The 25584-nt window shown below is 39.4% G+C and overlaps 4 protein-coding genes across 7 annotated transcripts; 1 reads left to right on the top strand and 3 right to left on the bottom strand.

Annotated features, from left to right (window-relative positions):
• Positions 1 to 428: 428 nt before the first annotated feature.
• Positions 429 to 3953, bottom strand: LOC135618811 (kinesin-like protein KIN-14O). The gene is made up of 10 exons (XM_065120071.1): positions 2892 to 3953; positions 2728 to 2811; positions 2505 to 2657; positions 2313 to 2419; positions 2043 to 2230; positions 1815 to 1979; positions 1521 to 1742; positions 1397 to 1434; positions 1181 to 1308; positions 429 to 1110 (listed from the first exon to the last, which is right to left on the bottom strand). The coding sequence occupies exons 1-10, from the start codon at positions 3049 to 3051 to the stop codon at positions 532 to 534; spliced, it is 1824 nt and encodes a 607-aa protein (XP_064976143.1). The 5' UTR covers positions 3052 to 3953; the 3' UTR covers positions 429 to 531.
• Positions 3954 to 4430: 477 nt separating this feature from the next.
• LOC103993659 (uncharacterized) lies at positions 4431 to 6872 on the top strand. Its single transcript, XM_009413810.3, has 3 exons — positions 4431 to 4644; positions 5664 to 5773; positions 6448 to 6872. Exons 1-3 carry the CDS (start codon positions 4467 to 4469, stop codon positions 6727 to 6729), a joined length of 570 nt encoding a protein of 189 aa, XP_009412085.2. The 5' UTR covers positions 4431 to 4466; the 3' UTR covers positions 6730 to 6872.
• Positions 6873 to 7303: 431 nt separating this feature from the next.
• On the bottom strand, positions 7304 to 12708 carry LOC135618810 (uncharacterized). 4 transcript variants are annotated; one of them, XM_065120070.1, is made up of 9 exons: positions 12484 to 12708; positions 11750 to 11865; positions 10625 to 10797; positions 9295 to 9388; positions 8870 to 8980; positions 8618 to 8707; positions 7920 to 8017; positions 7739 to 7803; positions 7304 to 7661 (listed from the first exon to the last, which is right to left on the bottom strand). In XM_065120070.1, exons 1-9 carry the CDS (start codon positions 12680 to 12682, stop codon positions 7615 to 7617), a joined length of 993 nt encoding a protein of 330 aa, XP_064976142.1. In that variant the 5' UTR covers positions 12683 to 12708; the 3' UTR covers positions 7304 to 7614. The 4 variants fall into 4 exon arrangements, 3 of the variants coding, with proteins under 3 accessions (XP_064976142.1, XP_064976140.1, XP_064976141.1); XM_065120068.1 differs by having other exon boundaries at positions 7304 to 7648; positions 12484 to 12707; XM_065120069.1 differs by having other exon boundaries at positions 7304 to 7648; positions 7920 to 8005; positions 12484 to 12705.
• Positions 12709 to 14449: 1741 nt separating this feature from the next.
• On the bottom strand, positions 14450 to 25390 carry LOC103993661 (sucrose nonfermenting 4-like protein). Its single transcript, XM_009413812.3, has 13 exons — positions 24506 to 25390; positions 23698 to 23785; positions 23176 to 23361; positions 20694 to 20828; positions 20539 to 20598; positions 19137 to 19226; positions 18128 to 18262; positions 17749 to 17893; positions 17438 to 17611; positions 15994 to 16057; positions 15837 to 15906; positions 15004 to 15121; positions 14450 to 14937 (listed from the first exon to the last, which is right to left on the bottom strand). The coding sequence occupies exons 1-13, from the start codon at positions 24628 to 24630 to the stop codon at positions 14846 to 14848; spliced, it is 1482 nt and encodes a 493-aa protein (XP_009412087.2). The 5' UTR covers positions 24631 to 25390; the 3' UTR covers positions 14450 to 14845.
• Between the last annotated feature and the right edge of the window lie 194 nt (positions 25391 to 25584).

The following is a 25584-nucleotide window of genomic DNA, read 5'->3' as shown; positions in this document are numbered from 1 at the left end:
CAATTGTGGGTGCTCAGCCATCTACTTAAAAACATTTCATCAGTTAGAATATGATGTTATCCTCCACCCATCTTGGATCCAACATCCCACTACAAAATATAGGATCTGTATATATTAATCAGAGGACCCAAGCTTTTAGGTTGTCCCCATTCCCTTCAAGTCTCATGATTCCACAGCATGTGGCTCACCATGCTTTCTAGCATTTGAAATTAGTGGCAGTTTAGTTGATTTATAGGATAGAATGGATATAGCTTTAAGTGTGAGCATTTTTTATTTGTGATTCAGATTTATAATGATAAATGATATCCAAATATATCGAGGAATGGATTATCAATCATCTTGGTGTGATGTATGAGCTTAGCTGCAAGCAAATCCACAGGAAAACATCATCACAACCAGCAGTGTCAAGCAAAGGGAATCATTGACATAGCCAAAAGAATGATCAAGCCATCTCATTGATACATGCCTTTCCTCGAGGAAGAGAAGAAGAAAGATGCGGGTTAGGCGAACTACTCTACACCAAACATCGACTTAGATTAGATCAGACATCCTTCTTCGATGCTGCTGATGCAATGCAACTCTCAGATTAGGATTAGAATTAGAGACCTTCTTGGTCTTCGATGATGACCAGGATCCCCTTGAATCCACGCTGTCGTGGCTCACGTTCAGTGGATTACACTGCAATGACAATGGCGGATCTCTTCGCCTGTATGCCACTGTCATCTTCTTTGACGTTTGATAGCAGCTGTGCGACTGCGATCCACGCAAATCCGTCGATCTCCTTCTCGCCCTGCCCAGTGATTCTGCAGCCTGCTGCTGCCGCCGCCGGCTGCACGCCGTGGAGGACATGAAACGAGGAACCGGAGCTGCGCGTGCCCTTTGCACTGGCTTCTCTGCCGTCTTGGTGTCTCCTCCGTCGAGTTCCACAGGGTTTAGTGTCAGGGGGCTTCTCGGTGATCCCCTTAGATCAACTCGCAAGGTGTTCGTCTTCTCCTGGATCAGCTTCGCGGTCCTCTCCATCTGGTCTCTCACCCTCCGCAGCTCTTCTTCGGCCTCTTGGACTCCCTGCACGAGCTCTGCGACGCGCTGCTGCTTCCGTTTCTTGGTGTCCTGAGCCACGCAGGAATCGCTGGCTAAGAATCTACTGATTGAGGCATTACATCAAGCAGGAAGACGTTACCTCTGACGGCTCTCTGTTTGCCTCCACAGCTCTGACTCTCGTAGCAAAGCTCAGAGAACATACAGTCTCCCCTGCGTCGTCTTCGCCAGGACTGACGTGCACGATCATCAAAACCTTCGACCCATCTCCTACGAAGACCAAAGCAGCAAACTTAGTACCAAAAGATCCTTATCAGAATTGCCATCGATGCTCTGAACTCAGTTGCAGGTTCTGCACCTAGCGAGTCGCTGAGGAGCCGAGTGAGCTTGCTGTTCCTGCAAGTATACGTGCAGAGAAGGATCACAACGAGAGACAGCAAATCTGCGATGCAAATGTGACAAGGATTACAGCGAGGAGATGCCTGTAAGGGATGTGATCGCGCCTCCTTCTTAGAGCAGCAATAACATCAGCAAGCGCAGATAGCGATAGATTGATCGCCCGCCCTTCGTCCAGCGTCTGTCCGGTGGCGCCTGTCTTCAGTAAGCGCTCGCTGCCGCCGAGATCCACCAGCCAAATCTTGCTAACAAGATTGTTAGTGCCGTCCACCGCGTCGTTCGATCGAGAGATGGTAATTCTGGTCAAGCTACACTCGGAACCAGAAGGAATGAGACGATGACCGAGTGCTTCGTAGATCCGAGACAGCCGAGCAGCTCACCAGTGCGACCGGCTCGAGGCATCGTTGACGTTAGTCCAGGAGGTAGAGCGAGCATGCTTCCCCCTGGCATACCACCGGCGAGCCTGCTTCACGTCGGTCACCTGCACGTCTGTGAGTCCCTCGATCTCCACCGTGCCGTCGCTGCTCCTCAGGATGCTGAGATTGCTGCCAAGACGAACGATGTGATTAGCAGGATGATGATGGGCGTACAAGATAAGGGCGGCATACCATTTAGGAATCCAATGCGTGACTCGAGCTGGAGATCGCCTGTGGACGAACAGGTCTCTGAGGCTTCCCATGTAGACTTCAAGCATGCTCATCGACAAGGTAAACGAAGCTGATTCGTCCTGAGAAATCTGATGAAAGAGTTCTTCTATGGCTCGAGGAACGATCCCCGGACGGCCATTGTTTCCTTCCTGAAGAATCACACTTCCATGATCAGCATCATCTGGTAGAAAGGCATAAAATCGGCGTGTAGCAGAGAAGAAGAAGATCCACCATTGTGTGCGTCTTCCCCGTTCCAGTCTGACCATATGCTAAGATGCAGACGTTGTGACCATCGAGCGCAGATCTCAGGATCGGTTTGACTTCTCGGAAGACATCCTCTGCAGTAAGAATCCAGGAACTGATGGTTTAGCTGCATGCGTAGATTTCTCCCAGAAAAGAAGAGGAGAACATTTGGTCGATCACCTTGCGTTGACTCCGGGTGGAACACCCGGTCGAGGACGAATTCTTTCCTCGTTCCGGCCGATCGAACAGTGATCTTGTCTGCTTCGGTGGAGATGGGCGACGCCGCCTTTCTCTCATCCATGAGCTTAACTCGGCAGAACACCCTGATGCTTCCTGCAGAGCCAGAAACCAGACTGGTTCAGAAGGAAATGCAGTGGCAGATGCAAGCTATGATGCGAATCACCTTTGATGTCTAGTATCTTGTCGAGAGCCTCTCGCCGTTTAGCGTCGAGGTATATCTGCTTCGATCTCAACTCCGACATCTCCACTGCAGAGACAGAACCAGAAAGGTCTTAGTCGGCGGCCATGAATGCGCCACAACGGAAGCTCTCGAGGAAATAATACTACTGCCTTGGAGGCTGGAGATCGTGGATGCCAGTCCTTCTTTGTCATGCTCGGGGACGACGTTGACGTCCATGTAAACCACCGAGGGAGTAGCCGGCAACTCCGATTCGGTCGCTGTCCCGCTCGAGAGATCCAAACCGAGGCTGTTCAGCTGCTGCACCATCTCCACCACCAGTTCCTCTCACACCACCACTCTGTCCTTCATCCGACTGACAAGAGACCAGCTCGATCGATCCACTAGCAGAAGCTTTGGTTCTCAGCTGAAGAAGAAGCTAGATATCCTGCAAAAATGGGCGTCCAAAGCGGGCATTGAAGATTCCATGCCACAAAACAAGGAGGGAAGAGAGAGAGAGAGAAGATCAATACTCTGTGGGGAAGACAAGACAGGTCCTTCCTCAAGGCCTCGTAAAAAGGTGTTTCTCAGGCTTCTCCACCATTCCCAAGAACCTAGAAATCAGTAATGGCACGAGGGGGAGGAGAAGGTGACGCCCGAGAAGTGGCCACAGGACGAGCATCCGAGGAGCTCCTCTAGTTTAATGGGAGCGGGTTTCTCTTTCTCTCTCTCTCTCTTTGACTGTGAATTGGACCGTGGTTGTCAGGAACTCAGCCTTGGAGTTAACGGCAATCCTGCAGCTGATGATGGCGCGACATGGATGCGATTGGCCCGGTTTTCCTGCAGGTTGGAACACCGATGAGGAAGAGAGCAGCAGAGTGTTCGATGATGATGGGCGTCCGCTATCTCCTCCTCTCTCTCTCAAATGAGCTCGGTAAACGCTTGGGTTAACGCAACTGGGTAAGACAACTTCTTCCTCACGCGAATCATGTGAGAATTAATTGAAGGAGCGTGAAACCTTAATTAAACTTTGTTAACTATTAAGTGCTCTGTGTGATCTAATTCGTCAAATAATCATTTTGTTATATATATATATATATAATTTGTGTATATAATTTGGACAATTCGATTTGAATCTACTGTGGCATTTTGTGGACCTAAATGATGTAAGAGAAAAGAAATATTTAGGCATTGTAAGGCGACTTTAGAGCATGATGTTATACCATTTAAGAGAGAGGTTTGGCGAACAAATCAACGACGCTTACAAGCACATTATGCAGCAAAAATGAATATTGAAAATGAATAGAGGATCAATTACCCGTGATTTCGATGATTGTCTTCGTGTTATCATCCATCTCAATATTCTCAACGCGGTGTTATCATCCATCTCAATATTATCAACGCGATTTGAGTCGCCACCATTGTTGTTTATGAGAACGAAGATCAAGAAAATAATAATATTTTTTTCTATTTTTAAAGAAACCACAAATACATCTAAAATTTTGACCGATTCTAACGTAAGATGAGTTATTATCCCAAAATCATCGGCGTCGGAATCGAACGGCTCGAGTTAAACGATTGTTAGAAGTCGGAGTCGGGTTTAACCCTATTCCCAACCCGATCCGCCTGTCGGGTCACGGTTCGAATTCGTTTTCGTATTCGAATTGGGGTTCGGTTCGGCCCGATGAAGACCGGACAAATACCGGTTTTAGTGGAGGCCGGAGATTGTGAGAGCGGTAGGGAAGATGAAGCGACGGGACGATGGCGGCGGTGGTAGGGGTGAGGGGACGAGCGAAAGCTATGGGAAGGGTCGCTGGAGGCGGCAGAAGAGGAACGAGCAGCGGTTAGGAGGGAAGGGGCTCTCTCTTGAAGCCTTCGCCAACGCCAAATCCAGGCCCTCCGGATACAATCCCGCCCTTAAAAGTAAGAGCGCGTCTTCCCCTACCTCCCATTTTCTTGGGCTTCTTAAGGTTTGGTGGTCGACCGTTTGTAAGCGATGCGGATGATATGGAGCTCCATCGATGAGAAGCAAACTCGACCTTTTTAGCTCATTGGCTTGGAAATTTTATTAGGCAGCAAAAAAGATGTGGATTTGCTACGCTTATCGTTCTGGTAGATTAGGGTTTGTCATCAGATATTACTTGCGATATTTACTTGATCTTGATCGTGTGTGCTTCCATTTCGTATCAGCCTTTCCTCAGCAAAAACTAGTTCTGCTTAGTAGGAACCAGTGCAATTGATTGGAAAAAGTTGTGGTTTTACTTAATTTCTGCTGTTTTGTTACCTTTGAGCTGCAACATTATATATAAGGAATGCATAAATTAGAGTGACTCTATCTTCTGTTAAGGAACGAATTGCCCTGCTGACACATGGGGGGTGATGACTTTTTGTCATGGTACAATTCCATGCCTTACCAATTGGTATGCCCCTGTGCCAGGCATGCAACAATTGGATTACTATTAATTTCTAAATCCTTAGATCCTACAGGTAAAGAATTATCAAATGAAAGTACCTGTTGTCGGGGCATGTTAAACAAGAATACCTTATTTGAGTAATGTGTAAAGATAGGGCACTGAGACAGAAAGACTAGCCACTCAAACCAGTCCTAGTATCTATTGTTGATTATTATCTACCACATCAAAATGTCAGGTTGTTAGTTTAACGAGATGTTAAACAAGCATCTCGTTAAGAGGCTTTCAGGAAACTTCTTGCCACCATTTTCTGTCTTCACTGGGAGTGTATCGAAGTAATTTTTGTCGGTCCTCTGTTCTGTTAAGAGTAATACACATCATTTTCAGCACAATTATGTTTACAGACTTATACTTCTGCAGCACTTTTTCCCCTTGCATGTAGAACTACATTTTATTGATTGTTTTTAGGACCAGTTGTCTTTATGCCTTTTACCATGGCTGACATCGTATCTATTTGTTCTGTGGTTATAGAAAAGCAAAGAGAGTTCTATAGGAACGCGAAATACGTGACTAAGTATAAGAAGACGCAAAAACAACAAAACCTGACAAGTGATCATATGCCAACGACTTCAGATGATAAGGTATGTTATCTTTTGTACTTCTCTAGAGTTATTTTATTGACGTTAGATGAAATGTACTTCTAGATTAATGAAACATGATGAGCTACTGGTTGTATTGCATGAACTTGGGTACTGGAAATAGTTGTAGGTGCACATACTAGTGTTCCTCTCACTACACCAAAAAAATTCAACATAAAGTTATATGCTAGTCATGTCATGTCAATGCAGTTATACGTGGGCTCCATGAAAGGGTCCTAGTAGCAAAGGTCATAGTATTTCTATTTTTCTATATATGTTCATGGTGTTATTTTTGTGTGGTCTCTTTTTTCTTCTTATTCCAAAATTTTCATTGTTTTATAAAAGGAAATTCTGTTTTTCAAATTATCCACAAGTGCTGAGTGATCCGCTTGCAGTTGCATTTTGATCCGAGAAAACAGTAAAATGACGATCTTCAAAGTGCTTCCCTGATTAGCAGTGTAATGAATTTGGTGCATCCTTATTTATTGACTGATGGTATATCCACAATGAAAGCACAGCTTCGCTGTTCCGGAACTTTATGGTATCAGCTGTTGGTCATTGTGGATGTATGATCCGTGGACTGTTTTCGGGACATGACCAATGTGGTTTGTGTTTTGTTTGTCAGCATGGTGGATGGTATTACATTTTTCTCATGCTGAATCCTATTGCCTTTGCAGGATGCAGATGAAATAGAAAAGTTGCATATGCAAAGAAAACCAAAGAAGAGGAGTTTGCGGAGCTTGAGACAAGAATATGAGAAGCAGCATGCAGAAGACGAAAAGGCTAGGATTGAAAGGGAGGCAATCATCCAAGCAAAGAAGAAAGAGAGGGCAAAAGCTGAAGCCAAAAGGAAGGTCCAGAGGGAAAAGATGTTCAAGAAGACCAAATCTGGTCAGCCTGTTATGAAGTACAGAATTGAGCAGCTCTTAGAAGGTTTAATAGAAAGTTCTCAAAAGTAGCTACATTATTAAGTCTTAAAAGTTGTAGTTTTCTATTCAAGATCTGTTTATATTATTATCCCATTGGTGATCAATGGCTTATCATTTGCAATCACATGCCGATCAGAATGGTCGAGGCTGCCATATGCTCAGTTTATTTTCAATCTTTTGACAGAGCAATATCAGCTAAACAATGTCTTGGGAGTTGCAATCATTATAATAATAGTATATTCATCTAATTTTTATAGATTAATTGAAGTGTTACAATCTCTCACATAAGCTTGACAGGGGTATTATAATTCTGCCTATCTAAAAGTGTTTGATGCTTTTGTCAAGACTCAGACAATGTCTAGAGTTTAATTTTAGTAAGATACATGTGAGACAATCCAGTGGTAATTTTAATGTAGAATCTCTTTTCTATTTAAGCATTTCATTATATCAATTTGATGGAATAACACATGAAAAATGCCAAGTTCAAATTAATAGTAGGACAATTACCAAATTCTTATGGATCAACATAAGTTCTCTTACTAAATTGGAGGTGTTACACCTTCCACCACCAAAGTATCCTTCACACAGGAAGTAACACCAACAGTGAAGCACAGAATCAAGTCCTAAGACAGGAGAGCAACTTATTGATCAATGTGCACACAGAAATCCACAAGTATGACCATCAGTAACAGGCTTCTTACTGGGTATTGACAACAGGAAGAACACTCATCTACCCATTTAAGAGAAGGGGAAATTAAATTGCTTTCTTTTTACACAACAGATCGAAATCATCTGAAAGAATAAAAAAAAAACTGAAAAATGGCAAGAAAAAGGGGTGAAGATCATAGCAAATTCAGAAATTGGGGAAAGCTTGTGAATTTTGGTTCCCACCCAATCTCGGCACGAGTTTTTGAGTTATTCATCCTCTTCCCCAATGGACCATTGGTTCCTGGAAAAACAAACTAATTACAAGGTTTTCACATGAACAAAGGGTGTTTTATGTTTCAGAAGGCAATGATCCAGGAATCTAGAAACTTGCCTGTAAATCCCAAGAACTTCTTGCTGAACTTTCCACTTCGGTTCACATGATCCATAATTTCCTGCCTGCACCATAGACACTCTGGATAAGCTAGAAAAAAATCATCGATCGAGCAACAGATGTAGTTGCGTCCAGATAATTTAATTTAAACAGATGAACAAGAAACTCCTCGTAAGGCGACCTCGATAAAGGATGATTGTCACAACCGAGGAAGACTCGACCTCGAAGCTTCTTTTTCATGATTGCGATTGAAAGGGAAGCAGCATCCTGCATAGTATACTGTTCGTCTTGAGTCATTAATATTAAGAAACAGTCATCAGTTGGCCAAGTTATGCTCCTAAATAAGATCACCATCCACAGCATTAGATGTGGAGATCTACACTTTGCTAAAAAATCAAAAAACAAGGGAACAAAGAAATCCTTCTGCTTGCTAAAAAAAAATTCAGGGCTAACCTTACATGGGATCATATTAGCCAATGCCAAAAAAACTAATGAATAAATCAGACCTTAATAGATGCTTTTGAATTAACAGTTAAAATAAAATTTTCACACCTTGTCTCACTTAGTAACAATTCTCTTGTACCGTCACTTGCAAATTGAGATGCTATACTACCTCATCAAGGTAGAATACAGTGGATGCATGCAAAATAGGTTCCACACGTAATCAAGCAACTTAGATATCTGTATTGATGAAGTGCAGTCAAAGAAAAAGGACAAGCTTTCTGTAAAATACTTCCTCGTCGATGATATGAATAAATTTCATAATATTATTCAAAATCATAAATAACTGACCCTACATTGGAGAAGGACCAAAATCGAGTGAACAACAGTCACAAAGTGGAACCATAGAACAAATTTAAAAAGGGTAAAGGTTATAACCTCATAATGGATAAGGTTTAGTACATGATCCGGAAGAGCATCAACCGTTCCTTTATCCAACCAATAGACATGAGCACCTCTATCTTCTTTGTATAAATAGTTAAGATGATAACATTATGGTAGAATATCCAATGATAGGTAGTCACAAAAACTGATAAAAGTGGAGTCAGATTCATCCTGCACAAAATCCTAGTTTCCTGACTAATACAAACATAAATTAAAAGAAAATCTGCAGAATTGCATGAAGGATATATATAGCCCTGCTAGCCTTACAACACACCCCCCAATGTCGAGAGCTTCCTTTTCTGCTTTTAGAAGGACATCAGTCCGCGGACTTCTACCAACAGGCACCACAGCAGAGTCCTACACGATAAGGCAAAAGCATATTATAAGTTGCATAAAGTTCGTTCAGGCTATATGTGGAGCATGACATATATTATTCGATTACATTGATATGAACTTCTGCTATTTGCTTATATCAGGGAATAATGAAGTAATTCTTACCAATGATCTAACAGAAACATTCTAATAGCAAACTTATATTTACTGCCTAGTATGTTCAAGGAAATTTGGAGTTCAGATGAAACACAGTAAAGAGAAGACAGTTTTTTGGAGTTCAGGAAGTAGAAAACAAATATGTTGCTACAGAGAAATATCTTAAGCTTGTGATCCGATACCTCATTACAAAAACCGTTATCGCTGCAATCATATACGGCAGAACTTGATGTAAACAGGAAAGAACCTTCACCACTCCAGTTTGATGCTGCTAATCTGCATGTGGTCAGAAGTCAAACATGTTATCCATGTCCAGAATTTTCTCTGATAAGTAGAACAAAGGAAATGTTTTTCATAACCCCACAACTTAATTCTCACTTAAAAAATATGCACAAAAAACATAATGGTAAAAAAAGAGAAAATTAACATAAACCAAAGAATTTAGAGCATCCCCTAAGGTAAGTAAGAACATGGGCCCATCCAAGTAATACCAATTCAGCAGTGAAAAAGGAAGCATCCCATGTCAAACTAGGATGTAAAGTGTCATCCTGTGAAACACCATAAGTCCCAATTGCAGCGAAATTCCTTATGTGAAAACTCATTGCAGGATAATTCAAAATTTTAAGGATCATCTCTGCTCTTTAAAATTGTAGCAGTGTCACTCCCAAAATGCAGTTTCAATCAAGTTTGTGACTTCAAATAAAACCGATGTACAAATCTAGGTAGGTGTAGGATATGTGCCGGTCATGCTTGTCCAGAATTGAATGCTTGAACACAGACAACATCTGAGAACATTATGTATGAGATGCTTTCTCACTAGGTTGATGGTTAAGATAATTCATATTAGTACGGATCTTCATACAGGACACACAAATTCTCTACAATCACTATCACCATGACTAGTTCTAGAGACTGCCGTAACCTGTCTGTCCTGCGCTTGGGTGTTTGATCAGCTGGAGACCTCATGACCTTTGTATATGTCATAGAAGAGTTTCTAGTGATATTATGGGCATGTACAAGTAGCATTATAATAATTTTGTCGTATTATCCACAGTTTGCTTTCAGTATCAAATGCATTGTGACATGCTGCTGTGCTACATGGTCAACATAACTTGAGCTAAAGGACACAAGGATTCAAACCAAGAGTGTCCATTTCCTACATGGTATCAAATCTTAAGTTCATGCAAATTGATAAACTTCTAGAATAATGCTAAGAAAACCAGTGGGTGATTAGAATGCCTTAACATGTTTTTCAGAACCTTAAATGAACGAGAAATGTGCGACATTAATTCCTAGATAAAATTCAATGTTCGATATCAGAAAAGCCAGCATAACCTTGCATCACCTTCATTAGAAAATATAAAGAACGTTTGCTGAAATTTCTAGGGAGATATTATATACCAAGACATGCTTCTGACTACAAAGAAAAAAGACTTCGTAAATAAAACAAACTTATGCATGCTTTATTTGTGAAAAAGGTTTCAGATCATAAAACCAGAGTATGATCTTTACCTGACATCACCAGGGTAATCTGGGGTCCGAGTTGGAGGCGCGCAGAATATAACATAAGGAAATTTGTTAGTAGGCTCTGATTTCTTCAAAGAAGGAATGATCCCAAGCTTGATCAATTCATCATGATGATCTGTGGTCATCGTGAATCCAAAAATCTGACAAGCTGGATGTTCCTAGTCAATGATGAAATGAATAATATAATAACATTCCAAACCAGATTGTCATAGCACTTGAAGGTTCTGAAAATTTGCAACAATAGAGCATTATGAGAAACATTTTGATATTTTATACCAATGAAGACGTTGCATCTGCAAAAAGGAAAAGAATAATATAGATATCCAAATATATAGGAAGTTAGAGATGACATATGTAAGTAACAATTGAATTTCAAAAGTGGACATCCAGATTGCTTAAATATCCTAAAAGAAAGTATACTGTCGGCAGACTGGCATAATGATCTTCCCATTGAGAAAGCACAATAACCTTCTCTCTCAGTTTGAGTGTAGAAAATGTTATTTATCTCTAGTCAAGTTTAATTCTAAGACAAGTCTGTGATTCCTATCCATCCATTAGGATAAAACAACATGAAAACAAATCTTAGTTATGAGTTTATGGTGATGAGCACATGTACTCTCTCCTATCATATCAAGCTCTGAACAGAGCTACGATTACTTGGTAAAGATCAATGCTCATATATGTTCCTACAAAGATTAATAATGGCTCTGAGTTACCTAATTGACAATACAACATTCTGGGCTTGGGATCAACTGTTGAAGGACTTTACAAGCACACAACCAACACTAAGCTAATTCATAAATTACTTGTTGAAAGCATCATAGTATATCTTCACTGCTGCTCTCATATATAGATTCAAATTCTTAGGTTGGACCCCCCTTGGGGATCTCTGAGTGAACAAAATTATTTTGGACAGATAAATGTCATTTTGTCATTCTGAGGGGAAAAAAGTAGTCTTATTCAGCAGTATCTTTAATCCAAGACTATGTCAAGCAGACCACAGTGGCACAAACAAAACTGTTTCGGTACATATGCTGGGAATATCGATCTCGGAATGACATCAACAAATGATAAGAGTTTTAAGTAATCTCTTCAAGTAATTCAGCCAACCTTATGCCACTTCTCAGCCACGATGCGACCAAGAACACCGGGTCCCACAATTAATAAATCATTTTGTCCAATTACACCAGGAGATGTTATTTTTAGTCCACCATCATTTAGTATTCCTGCCATCAGAAAGACAAATATATTTAGCCAAATAACATCAATCATATATGAAACATTCTATTAGGTTAAATATGCAAAACTAAGCTCCTTATTTAACATCAATGGATAACATGTCATAAATTATTAATATACAATTCAAAAAACAATAGTTCGAATAATCAGAAATTAAGACTAATATTCCTGTTTCAACAATGGGGTGGATAATTATGTCAGGAAGCAGTCTACATAAATTTGGATAAAGGAGACATGAGGGTAATCTTAAACAACAAATATACGAGTGTTTTTGGCTCCACTCGGATATGAAGCGATAGTTATATAACATTTTTAGGTTGACACAGTATGCCAAACAAGGAAAACCTTTTTAGCTTGCCCCCATCTCACCTCGGGTTTGATCCAATCCCTATATCTTATATCCCATTTAATGATCTACTGTAAGAACAATCTAAAAAATTGGTCCTTTCTGATAATTATAGCAATCACAGCGACGACTGGAGCCCAGTCGTCCGAGAAACAACGCAGCATTCCTTCCAAAGATAGCATTCTGAGATACGCATCGAATCGAACGGGAGAAAAAGAAGGAATTATGAAGGCGAGGGGGAATATTCGGATGCACTGACCGGTAGGTGGACAACAGGCGGAGGAGGAGGAAGAGGAGGAATCGCCAGCGCGCGACATCGAGACCGGAGAGCGTTGCCTACTTTGAGGGCGGAGAAAGGGGAGGCTCGCCGGAGACGAGGCGGAAGGAGAGAGAGGAACGCAGAGACGATGGCGGAGAATTATGGTGGGGATTGGCGCCGTCGAGACTCCCACGGCCATTTGATTGCATCAACGTGTCGGTAGCCACCAACATATATGGATAAGACATGTTTTCTGTTTCCATCATTCCGCTTTTACTTATCTACCCTTACAGTGTTCGCAATCGAATATCTTTCCCTTTATTTCCCTTTAATATTTTTCATTTATTTTTTTAAGATAAGTAACGAAGGCATAAATCGAATATCTTTAATTCCATTCATATATCCATAGAAAAAAAAATTAATTAAAAAATATTATTATTTACTGTTTTTATTAATGTTTTCTTGTTCATTTATTTCAACACATCCTATTTTCTTAAAAAATAAAATCATCATCTCTCTTTCTCTTTTTTGTCATCGTCATCATTACTTATTACTATCGTCGTCCCAACGTGAGAGCCCCATCGTGATACGATTGATCTAATCGATTACGATCTTATAGTTTAATTTAATACTTGCGAGCTTTTCTTAAGTATCAAAGAAGTTACAAGAGGTTCGATCGTCCTCGCTAGAGGTTGGATAGTGCACCTTTTAAGTGCTCAAAACCCATCGAGCAAAAGCTCTAATTGGCAATCAATAGTAATTAAAAGTTGAAGCAACCATAGTATTACCTCGGTATTATTGGTTGTCTTTTTATAGTCATCGGTGGTAACCTCATTCTCGAGCATAAAAGTAACAAAAAGGAAAGAGCCTCGTCACCTGACAATCTCTTTGCCGAGCACGAATATAGTAAGACAATTACTATCGTAGAGGCAAAGGAGAAGACGATGATCGACAAGTTGAAGATCAAAGTAATTTAATCTTTTAGAAAATAAGGATGGACATAAAATAAATAAATAAGGAGATGCTAATTGAAAAAGGTATAAAAAAAGTGATTATTTTGAGAAATTTATCAAAAAATACATTAGAATTCAAGAAATATAAAAATATGATATACTTATTTTTTTAGTATTTATGTGTATATATACACACATCCAATCTAGTAGTTTGATGACGTGTATCAAAAATCAATCAAGAAGAAATAAACCTTTAAAAAATATTAGAAAAAGTAAATTGATTTATTAATTCCAGAAGATTCTAAAGAATGATGACGCACGCGTACTTCGAATTCCCAAAAGCGCGGCTTCGAACGAGCACGAGAAACAGAGAAGAGGCGGGGGTGGGGGGAGGGGGAGCGCGGGCGATGGCGATTTGGGGTTCCCAAGACTGCGGTCGAAGAATAAGATCGTCGTCAATGGAGCCGGTTTTTGCACCAACTTGCTCTTCCTCCTCCCCTCAATCGCCTCAAGGTCGCTCCTCCCTTCTGCCGACTCCATCTTCTCTGTTTGTAGCGCTTGTCCGTCGCTACGTTTCCCTTTCTTGATTCGTTTTGCTGCAGGCCCGACAGGCTCCATTGGATCCCCTCGTTCCTGGAATCAAAGCTTGTTGGGTAAGAAACGGAAACCCTAATGTACCTTGAATGAGCCACTTCAGGTAATCGATTGCCTTAGCTTGAATGTAGTCGCTGATTCGGCTATCTTGTCGATCTTTGAGGCCAGTGGATTTGATGCAAAGTAAATGCTCGCGACGAGGAGCCAGTTTCTTTATGATTCTATTGCAACAGACCATCACATCGACGACGAGGCGCCAGTTACGGCTTTTTATTCACCCAACAACAGAAACAGACCATCAAACATTGCTGCTAAAATCAAAGAAAGAGTTGACGAACTTAAATTCTTTTTTCACACATCACATCGTACAAAAAGTGTAGAAGATTAAAGCAAGAGAGCAAACGGTAGAAGCCATTAAATTCTCGAAACAAGGAAACAATCCAATGATTGATTCATAAGATGGCGACTAAAACGATGAGATTTGACAGGCATCATTCGATTCCACTTCGTGGCCACTTGTAAGTGGCATTCCTGTGCAGAAATTCAATCCAATGACATCAATGAAGTCAATGGAGGCCAAGGGGCTTTGTAAAGGAAAGAAAGAAAGAAAGAAAGAAAAAAAAAGGTGAATAAAACTTGATATCCTAAACATTTACAGACCCCTCGCAGCCTTCTAACCACAGGAGGGCCCTATCAAATTAATCAATCACAGGAGGAAAAAAAGAAAATGATAGGCTGACAGTAATCTTCGGTCAAAAACCGACGTTTCCACAGCAGCCTGAAATGCTCATAAAGCAGTTAAGACGGTTCCATGGCTAACCAAGCAGGAACCTGAATACATCACCAAGTGAAATTATTCCTTCCACACGCTTGCTCCCAGCCTCAACAATGATGACACGCCGCACCCCTGTCATCGTAGATGGTGAGGCTGGGAAACAAATTAGAACTAGCATTACTAATGAAGAAAATTTACCAGGATTTGCCAGTCTCTCAATGACTTTCTGTAAAGGATCAGAAGGGAGACACATCTGGCATCTCTGACCATTAAAAATCCCATATGGAGAATTTGCATCTTGCCCTAGTTGCAGTGCCTGATTTTGGCATAAAAGAAGAACCAGTAACATTCATTCAATCAGCTCAATATGTACAAAATAGAAAACAAACAAACTGTCCAGAGAATTGCCGTATTAAAAACAAAAGCAAGAAAAACATGCGATTTAAACCAAACTAGCGTGGACTTGTTCAACCAAAGTTCTCTAGTGTCTTTTTTCTGCTTCAACATTTTTATGGGGCTCATCTTCCCCAGTCTGAAACCCCAGCGCTTTCGACCCACCTGTGAATCCTTGGGGAAAAGGCTGGAACCAACAGATCAACTGAAGACATCCAATCCAAGTCTTTTCTCTCAAAAAATGATTTCCACAGTGCAATTAGCTGACCGATATGAGATATGGATGAAAAAATGATTTTCACCCATATCACATTGTTCAAACAAAAGAACCAAAGATGATGAAAACAATTTCTTCAAACTTGTTATACCCATGAGTGTACCAACCTACTAACAATGTTCTCCAGTTGTCTTAAGGAGAAGCCTCACTTAAATTACACTGTTATTCAAATCAATTAACTAGAACTGTATGTAGCCAAATGCAACCAACAAGCACGAGTGTGGATTGCCATCTGCATGGTTATCAGATTTAGCATGTTTGCAAACTCTCTCTCTCTCTCTCTCTTTGAAATTAGGAAAAAAAACATAATCTTTGTGTGTAATTCTTTTAATAAAAAAGAATGGAGTTCTAGACAACTTACCTGATGAATACTCATTTCATCAAGATGCATCTTTGCATAAACTGTGTCTTTAGCTAATGCTGTTATGTCACTGTAGATAGAAGTATGACAAACTACATAAAGTCCACCCAAAATAAAGCATTAATTCTGAAAATACAAAACTGGCAATCCAGCATACCTTCTGGAATATGTATCCACCAAAGAGTCATTTTCATCAACTATTGGTATTGCACTAACTTCAGCTGTAGGAAACCGATTTTAAACTCATAAGATTTCGGTATGCACATGATGTGAATACAAAGTATAAAACAAATTGATGTCTACCGAGACACAATTTTAATTGAAGGTTGAATAGAAGGAAGAGAAAAAGAACGTTAATAACCTAGATGATAAAATATAATATCTTCACATATTGAGAAGCAGTAACACCAAGCATATATCATAATTGTATGCCTTTGTGTCTGTTAAATATTGAAGAAGATGAAACCACATTATAAAAATCAAACAAAATATATGTGGCCCAATCATCAAGATCAATTTTTATCAGCTCAATTGATCTAGCCCTAGCACCGTGGACAACTTGAATGTGCTCCCAGCTTATTAGCATGTAAAGCACTAGAGGAAGACCAAACTAGCATGATTTTTTAGTTACCCTAAGCAGCTAGAAATTATAACACATGAGCGGACAAAGACCTCTAAAAAAACATTGACTACTTTGGCATCCAAAGCAAATAATGCTCAGTTAGTTCCTAACCTCCAGCAAAAAAAACTCAGTAAATCTGCATGTCACACAACTGTCATTGTAACTATTTTGCCCTTCTCAGCACAGGACTTGTAGAAATAAAATTTGAAGGGTTGATCTCTTAATTCATGTCCATTCTGTGAAAGATAAACTCTCTCCCAGTGTCACCTTATTAACCAACTAACCTAGCATGCACAAACTATATGTGTTTGCCACTCTAGTCTATGACTCTACATGGTCCCTGCTGTTGCCTTAAGTATCACAAAAGTCAACCACAAACTAAGAGGTTTTCTCATAATCTTTCCTCCTAAAGTAGAGCTTCACAGTAGTGATTCATAGTCCATGTATAACCACATAAAACATATATAATTTGACCATGACGTCGACCAAATTGGTATCATAAATTTCACTTATGTTATTCGCCCTATGGATAGATTCAACTTGATGCTAGAAGTCATGCATCCTCGCATCATATATCAATAGAATTATTAATCTTTTGAACTGTCCATCTATCACACTACATATAAGGGGTAACATGAAGCATGGTTCTGACATGTGACAGTCAAACTCTCTTTTTTCCCTTTCATGTGTCAATACGCATGCACAAACCTAAATATAAACTTGTATGACTATAAGCTAGATTTCTAGCCAAACACCCATGTAATCAACTGCTCGGTATAAGCTAGTTTCCAAGAATGATTAAACCTTCAACATTTAAGAAAAATATAAGAAACCACAGCAACCAAAATTTCTACTTTTAAACAACCAAACACATAAGAATAGTATGAGACATCACTTAAAAACCATATATTAAACAGAGCTTGAGCAAAAAGAGCAGATTTCACAACTTTTACAAAATAGCACCATGGCAAGAGTCCACCTTGAACCAACAAAGAAAGGGCTAAGCTGAGTGATGCATTTGCTCTTAACATGGTTATCGGACGGCCACTTTGATCCCCAATTCTTGGTAGCCAAGTACCCAAAGGAAATTTGCAAATTGGTTGTAGTAAAATAGGTAAAGAACTTGAAGAGTGTTTGAAGTGTCTGCAAATACCTGAAAGCACAGAAAGTGGAACTGTTAGGCATGAGATTGATAACCAAAACAAAAGATTATACAAAAATCCATAGTAAGACTGTCAAATGGAAATTATGATTGTGCATAGCCAAACACCACAAAGAAGAATGACTTACATCTTAAAATTTCTGAAAGAGAAGCAAGATGCAACAATTGCGGAAATGAACCATCTTGAGCTGATGAACGGATAATTGGAACAGTAGATACTTTATTATGCAGAATCTTTAGAGCAACATCCTTCAAGGAATCATAAGGACCAGCCTAGATAAGGAATAACATTCAGGGTGAAACTGATCTGGTATTTCAATATATAAAATACAACATTAAGGGTAACAGTTAAACTTACAAGGAAAAAGAGTTATAAATATTTCAAAAACAGCGCATTATTTTGCTGGAGAAACAAGACCAAGCCAGTAGGGACTTAATAAAATTGTCAACATGCAGATAAGAAACTGAAGTCTCGATCTTGAGGGGCAGTGCTAAATAGGAGCTTACATGCACTATGCGCCTTCGAAGTGGTCTCCCATGCTCATCTAACTGACCATACGTTTGATGCTTTCCCTCTTTCCAAGCAGATATTGTGTGTATCTCGAGTTCTTCCTCTGTTAGATTCGAGCCACGATTCCCGAGCTGCAGATGACCAAAGGTTTATTGTCTATGATAAAACATACATATGCCAAGAGAGACAAGACAAAAGGGAAAAGAAAAACTAAATACCATTCCCTTGAAGAGCATATATTTGTAAGCTTTCGACTAGTTAAAGAAAATATAGTACAATTTAGTGGATATAAACGCAAAATTGCATATTCTTTAAATGTCAGACGAAAGTGGCATTTTAAAAAAAATAAAAAGTGAACAAATGGATCAGTCAATAACCATCTGCAGACAAGCATTTTCACAGGAAAAAAAAAGATCTTGGCCCAACCAGCCAACCACCATTATCACCACTGTTATTCCCTCAATCTACATCATCAGAACAATAATTAACCATGATTTTGACAGCATTCTGCACTTATCACCTACAAGTGTTCTTAGAGCAGGCAGAATATTTCCCATTGCCATCAATAGTCTCCTATAAGCTTGAAGGCTTAGGAAGAGGATGAGGAAGTGAAGAGTTCAAGAGGTAAGGCCCCTATGGCCCACCACAGCCTATCTAAAATTGGAAATGACAAAGAATACCTTTTCACAGTGGTTGCTTATTTTATTCTTTCATACTCCATAAGTTAGTTTAGCTGTTAGGATTCACATTTAAAGAATATTTTTTTATTAAAAGGATTACCCTTAATCTTTTTTTATTAACAATAGCTTATGGAAACAATAATACTCTAGCCAGGTATTTAATTATTAGATACATAATATTATTCATACAAAATCAGATCATGTTTAGAATGTACTATACAATTAAAGATCCATAGCTAACTTTAATCATAATGATCATTCAAACTATATTCAAATAATGAATGGAATATGCTATGAGTAGGTGAATGATACATCATTTACACACCTCCTGCAGAATTAAAATGAAATCCAATGCACTGAGGACTCCGACAAATCGACCGCTAATAGAGTCCCATAGTGGAGCCACAGGAATTCCCTGAAAATCACTTTATTTCAGAAACTTCAGGAAAAAATAATTCTTGAGAAAAATAATTCTTGACTAATACAGAAGTAATTGAAAGAATTAACAGGATAATGTTTCTGTTTTTCAGTGGTAAAAGAACTGCAATGGAAATCACAAAGGTTCTGCAGAATCAAAGATACACAGTTAAGCATATAATTTTTTTTCCCAGACTACCATAATTTGGAAAGATGATGATATGTGAAAAGGCACACTACACATGGTATGGTATGTCCTGGTATAGATAGCATTTATTGGTTCAATAGGTTACCAGTACATGGACCGATGTCAACCGGGTGGTACACCCGGTACTGCATCTATACGAGGTGGTATAGGTCTTGTACCATCTGGTATGCTCAATATAGGGTTGGTATCAACCAATACACGGAGGAAATACCGAGCATTCAATGAGACAATGTTGGATTCAGATACATTTGAACTCAACTAGACAGCCAATCGAGGGGCACCACCACAAAAGTGCATTCTCCATTCTCCGTCATCATCTTTGAACTTGGTCAGACTCCACTAGTATAGCCTCGCTCTTGAGTGTTGAATTATTGGACTGTTACTGTTTGTCCTTTGGATTGTCATGGTAGTCTTAGGATCTTAAATCATGGTAACTATGGGTAGCAGCTTTATTTTAGCGGTTAAACATATGCAATTTCAACGTTTTAACAGTAATATTACGAATATGAAATGACGTGAAACTCGTATGTTATCTAATTTTTATTTTTAATAATTATTTTTATCCTTAACTATATTTTATGAATATGAATATGAAATGATGTGAGCGACTCGCTCGTGTGAGCCTAGTCTCGCTTCGCTAGGGAAAGTGCCAAGCCTTGGAACATTTTGAAACCTTGGCACATTTTAGCAGTTAGCACTCTTGAGTCAAGGTCCGCCATACCGTACCGTACCGGAGTTTCGACCCGGGCTCGGTACGGTATGGTACCGGTGTATCGGGCGGTACACCAGGGCATACCGAGCGGTACACCCTGGTGTACCGATAATTTTATATTATTTTTATACCGTAGCATGCTACAGTGTAGCACTGTAGCGGTACCGGGTGGTCCGCGTACCAAGTACCTGTCGGACCGGTACATACCGCCCGATACGGGCGGTACGCTTCGGTACGGCAGACACAGCTCTTGACAACACTGAACTGAGTTAGTCCTGCCTGATTAATTGCATATCCAAAATGATCAAAAGATAATATGTGAAATTGAGTCCTCAGATTGTTTGTTGAATTTCAAAAATAGAAATGACATCTCAACATTAAAGGAAGTACCTGTTCATAAAGGATATGAAAAGCCTGCTTCACAGGCAAATTAACATCAAGAGCAATGACCTGAAATTTAACACACAAATGAATGGAAACTTCACCAGAATTATATATTATGCATAACAATGTCCACGCTATTATAAAAGATTAAGCATTTGTACCTTTCCCGAGTTAGGAAGCAAATCATAAGCGGTATGTGCAGACAAGAATGTAGAAATATGATGACGAGATATCTTTATATCAGCCTCTGATATCCTAAGAGCAGTGTCCTGCATGGTACCATCTGACACTGCCACCTGCTTTGGTGCAACAAATAACTTTGGGCTATTAAAAGACCAAAACAATTAATTGATGACAATTAGATGCAGCAGTCAGCTTGTATGAAAAATATACATATTCTAGAAGAATGTTGGCATATTGCACTCGATATTTCTTGATTAGAAAAAGATCTTCCTAATTGATGTGCCTTTCATAATTAAGTCAGAAAAACATAGTTGACGTTGAAGAGTGGAAAATTAAGCATAAAATGTGTTACATTGCTATCTAGATTCCTTTTGACAAAAAAAAGGTAGCTCAATGCATGAAACTCCCACCAACGTAAGGTTTGGAGAAGATCACCCAGACTAATTTTGATAAATACAAGGCTAACAATGTATAATTATTATCAGACATTACAAAGACAAGAAAATGTGTTGGCAAGAGTTCATTACAAAATAATTACTATAAACTTGAGAAAAACAAACTGACAGTTCATATAAACATCAGATAACACAGAAGTCATAGCAGATAGGTGTAGATAAAGTTATCCTGTTAGCTTGAGCAATCATCATATGTTTTTCCCTTAATCAATATAGGAGCAGTTTTGGTCTCTAAATTAGTTGCAAACTTGAACATAAAAGATACCCAAAGCCAAAAAACTAGAACTGATCCTCAACAAATTTGGAAGATATAGGTGAGTTCATATAATTTGTCATCTTGCTCTAGAAAAGATGTTCACATCCTTGCTAATACTACAGAGTTAACGAATTGAACTTAATTTACCAAAAACAATCTTGTTCTTTCCCCCTTTACGTTAGTTAAAATTTGCAAGATCCCATCAGTAAATAGGGAATGTTTCCAAAGTGTGCTCAAAGGCTGTACATCAAAGATGCACTTGGCCACAACCGAGTCATAATTCTGCGACTAGGAAATTCAGCATGGTGCTGGGAACCATGGAGGTATGTTGCAACCACCAACTGTTTTGCCCACTTATAGGACGATTTTATTGTTACATCTTACCTGTACAGAAAACTATCATGATTTTTGACAAAATCTACAACACAAAAAATTGAAGATAAGAAGATGACATTGCTACTGCAAAAAAGAGACCTTAAACAAAAGAAAATGACCAAGCACCTAATGACTAAACAGAGTTACATGAAAACAGCACATAGTCAATCAATCATTGAGGTGAAATTACAGTTCAGTAGCATAGAGATTTTCGAGACAAATAACAAATCTTTTATTTGCTAAAAATAAATGTTTAAGAAGTTACTTTGGTTATGAAAATGTTCGCAGAAATTGTGCAACACTTTTGTAATCCAACAAGATTATCATCCTTGATATACTTTGATACTTTCAGAACATTTAACTTTGACTTAATACTCTGAACTATAATGTGAAAGAGGAATTGGGTAATAGTCGATGTCGAACTAGGTTTTAAGATCATTTTAAAGACTGGTTCAGAACCTCATTGTATGCCTAGTTAAGTCTTAAGGGGTCGAAGGTTCAAGTCTTGTTGTCAACATCAGGTATGTATGGTTGTGTAAACATAAGGGGACAGTAAACTTTTGTATCTGAGAAAAAGACATAGTGGTTAAGGCATTGTGTGCACACTCAATAGGTTAGGACATCAAGTCCTGTTGTTTGTGTGGTTACACATGCTCTTAGTGTGATTATCTGCACAAGATTGTTTCATTTTTAAGGTAAAAAGGAAAGCATGTAAAACATCAGATTGCATGGTAAAAGCTATCTGGCATTACATTAAAAAACAAAGAAACACGAGTACAGTAAGAAGAGACACGGATCGTCCACAGTTTCCTTCACTTTGATGATGTCAGTTGCAAGTATGGTTTAAAAGTGCATCTCCCTATGTCATGCATGCTAAGCACAAGACAGTCAAAGATGCACAACATAGTATGACATAAGACACCAAACAAGATCCTGTTGACTTCACTAATGTACCTCGGCATGTGACCAAGCACATGCTCGTCAAGCAAACCAGCTTAGCATGGTACCACCAATGCTGGCCTAAGACCAACATAAGGACATCACACGTTCTTTTGAACCTAAAGATATAACAGTGAGTATGACAATGCCATTATATAATTGATATTAACTAGTTAGTTCATCATAAGGAGATTGATTGTTTATCTTAATACAACTGGTATAACTTACCTAACAAAACTTGTAGCACAACCATATGAAACTATTTGTTCTTTGTCCTCAGTTCATCATAAATTTAAGTAAAAAAGCAAGTTTTAATTTCATACAGCTGCTACATCATGTCTAACAAAAACTTCCAGTGAAATTCTATGATGCTGCTTTTTTTATTAGTCTTCATGTATAATATTGTATGCAATAAAACTTGTTAACAACACTTACCACATGCTGAAAAGCTTCATGGTCTATATCCATGCTCATTCTGCTATTAGGAGTTCCAGGGCTTGATAGTGCAGGCACCGGATTAGGCTCCCTAGTCAAGTAGATAGTGTTAACTATCCCATCGCTTCCTGTGACAAAAGGTTGGCATTCGTCGTGCCTCCACTCACCATCAACAAAAAACTTGTACTGCATGTAACATGACAAATTGTAAATATCAAAACAATAACTTATGTCATGGATCATTTCATATAAAGTAGAAAGGGTCTGCTAAGAGTTCATGCATATAAAAGCCCATGATTAAATGTGTGGCTCCTGACTGCCCCACTTGTTCCAGATGATACACGAGTAAAAAAAAAAAAAAACTATGAGCAAATTGATTACCAAATAAACATCCAAAAAGAACCTAGGACTGATGGCTAGAAGAGATCAGACTAAGGCATGTCATGCAAAAAGTGGAGTCCATTGTAAAAGCAAATTTTAAAAGCAGCATTCAATGAGAACAGGAATAGACCCAGAATGTACCTGATGTAACCCTGGTGTTAGACTGCAAATAGCCTGAAACACTGTAGGACAACCCTCCACAGGAGACATAGGTAAGTGTTCGGACCACCTGATGCATGCAGTTACGAACTTGTAAGCTAAAGTTATAGGCATGCAGTAAACTAAATGAACCACAAACACCAAATAACTATATCATATGACATGCTTAGATGGAGAAACAGGAGTATCATGAGCTGAGTCTGCATTTCACCTGATATCAATTTCCCACACCAACCATATATCAACCACCCTCAGGACATACGTTGCTTTTTATTTTTTTACCCCCTAAAGCATCACTGATATATGAACAAATTGGTCACAGAAATATTAAGGATCACTTGCAAATTCGAAACGATGGCTGTTTGTGAGTTATTTTGGATGTGGGGTCAAATAGTTCTATTGAATTGATGGAATGGTAATTTAATCAACATATCATTTGTCTAAGCAATGACATGTTTGAGTGGCATATGTATGTTCATCTTTTTTTTACTTAATTAATCAATGGCAAAACAAAATAAAGGCCAATTATATGAAAACAGTAATCTGATAGCTGATTCTGAGTATAGATAACATACCAGACTCCTTGTTTGGATAAACTTTCAATTTGCTTCAATACAACATAATCTAGATTTTATTTCTATCACAACAACGTAATCTAGACTTGTAATCTAAAATCATAAACAGACAATGATTTATACCTTGTAAATAAAAAAGGTGATTAACTACTAAAAATAAAATAACAGCATAAAGGTGATTAACAGATGTAAAAAGGAAAGAACTCAAAACCGACCTTGTAAAAGAGCCAGTTAGAAAGACCCTCCTCCCGCCGTAAGGCCATACGAATCGTGTGGGCACCAGCGCAGACCCGGAAACACCAGCTACCTCTTGCAAAAATTCGGTGCCCGAAGAGAACATATTGCCCGAATGCCTCAAACGAACTCGTCCAATGTAGAAAGACAACCTTTAACCTATTCTCCTCCTAACCAGGGGGTAATCCCCGGCCTCAGGTCAAAACAACCACCAACTAATACCAAAGCAAGAAAATATAGGACGAGAAAACAGATCACAGCCCTAATTGTACGTTGCTTCCTGCAACGGGATCCTCCACAACACGCGCAGAGGACCCCCCCCCGGCGATCACACATCCCAAGCCAGGAGGCAAAGAAACGCCCAAAATAGCATCAAATCTCCCAAAATCCCGCTGAAAGATTAAAGACAAGTCTCCACTCAAATCCTACCCCCAAAAACACTTCTCTAACAATCCCAACCGGAACAGCCGCTTCCAAATCGTCCCGACCTCCAAATCCAATCACCTCATCCTAGACGCACTACGATATCGATCGAAACCCAAGAAATAGAAAGAATCCCATCTGATCAACCAAAAGAACCGACCAAGGAACCGGATCTGAGAAAGCCGACCTCCGATCAAGCAAAAAGACTTCAAGATTCCCAAATACGATACCTCGGACCCAATGAAAGGGGCTATAGATCATACCGTATATCCCACGGCATCGTATCGATCCAAGCAGAGGAGACCAGAGGAGGCGGAGGAGAGGAAAAAGGAGAGCAGAGAGCCGGAAGGCGACGAAAAGGGAGGAAAAGAAAGGGGACGATGAGAGCGAGCGAGAGAGAGAGAGAGAGAGAGGACAAAAACGGAAAACGATGTCGCGTAAACATTAACACGCCCTCCTTCCTTTTCTAAGGTTCTTAGTTGACGGACGGGAGTAAAAAGGTAGGAGGCGACCAGTGATCTCGGCCGTCGGTTCGAGATCCTGCGGCCGATCGCCACCTCTCCCGGTGGGTCCCGCAATCTATAATAATGTTTACTAATCCAAAACGTTAATTGGGACAATTGACACGCTAATGTTT

The sequence above is a fragment of the Musa acuminata genome, chromosome BXJ2-8 (assembly GCF_036884655.1).
Source record: "Musa acuminata AAA Group cultivar baxijiao chromosome BXJ2-8, Cavendish_Baxijiao_AAA, whole genome shotgun sequence".
NCBI lineage: Eukaryota > Viridiplantae > Streptophyta > Magnoliopsida > Zingiberales > Musaceae > Musa > Musa acuminata.
This window is presented reverse-complemented; position numbering and strand designations above follow the sequence as displayed.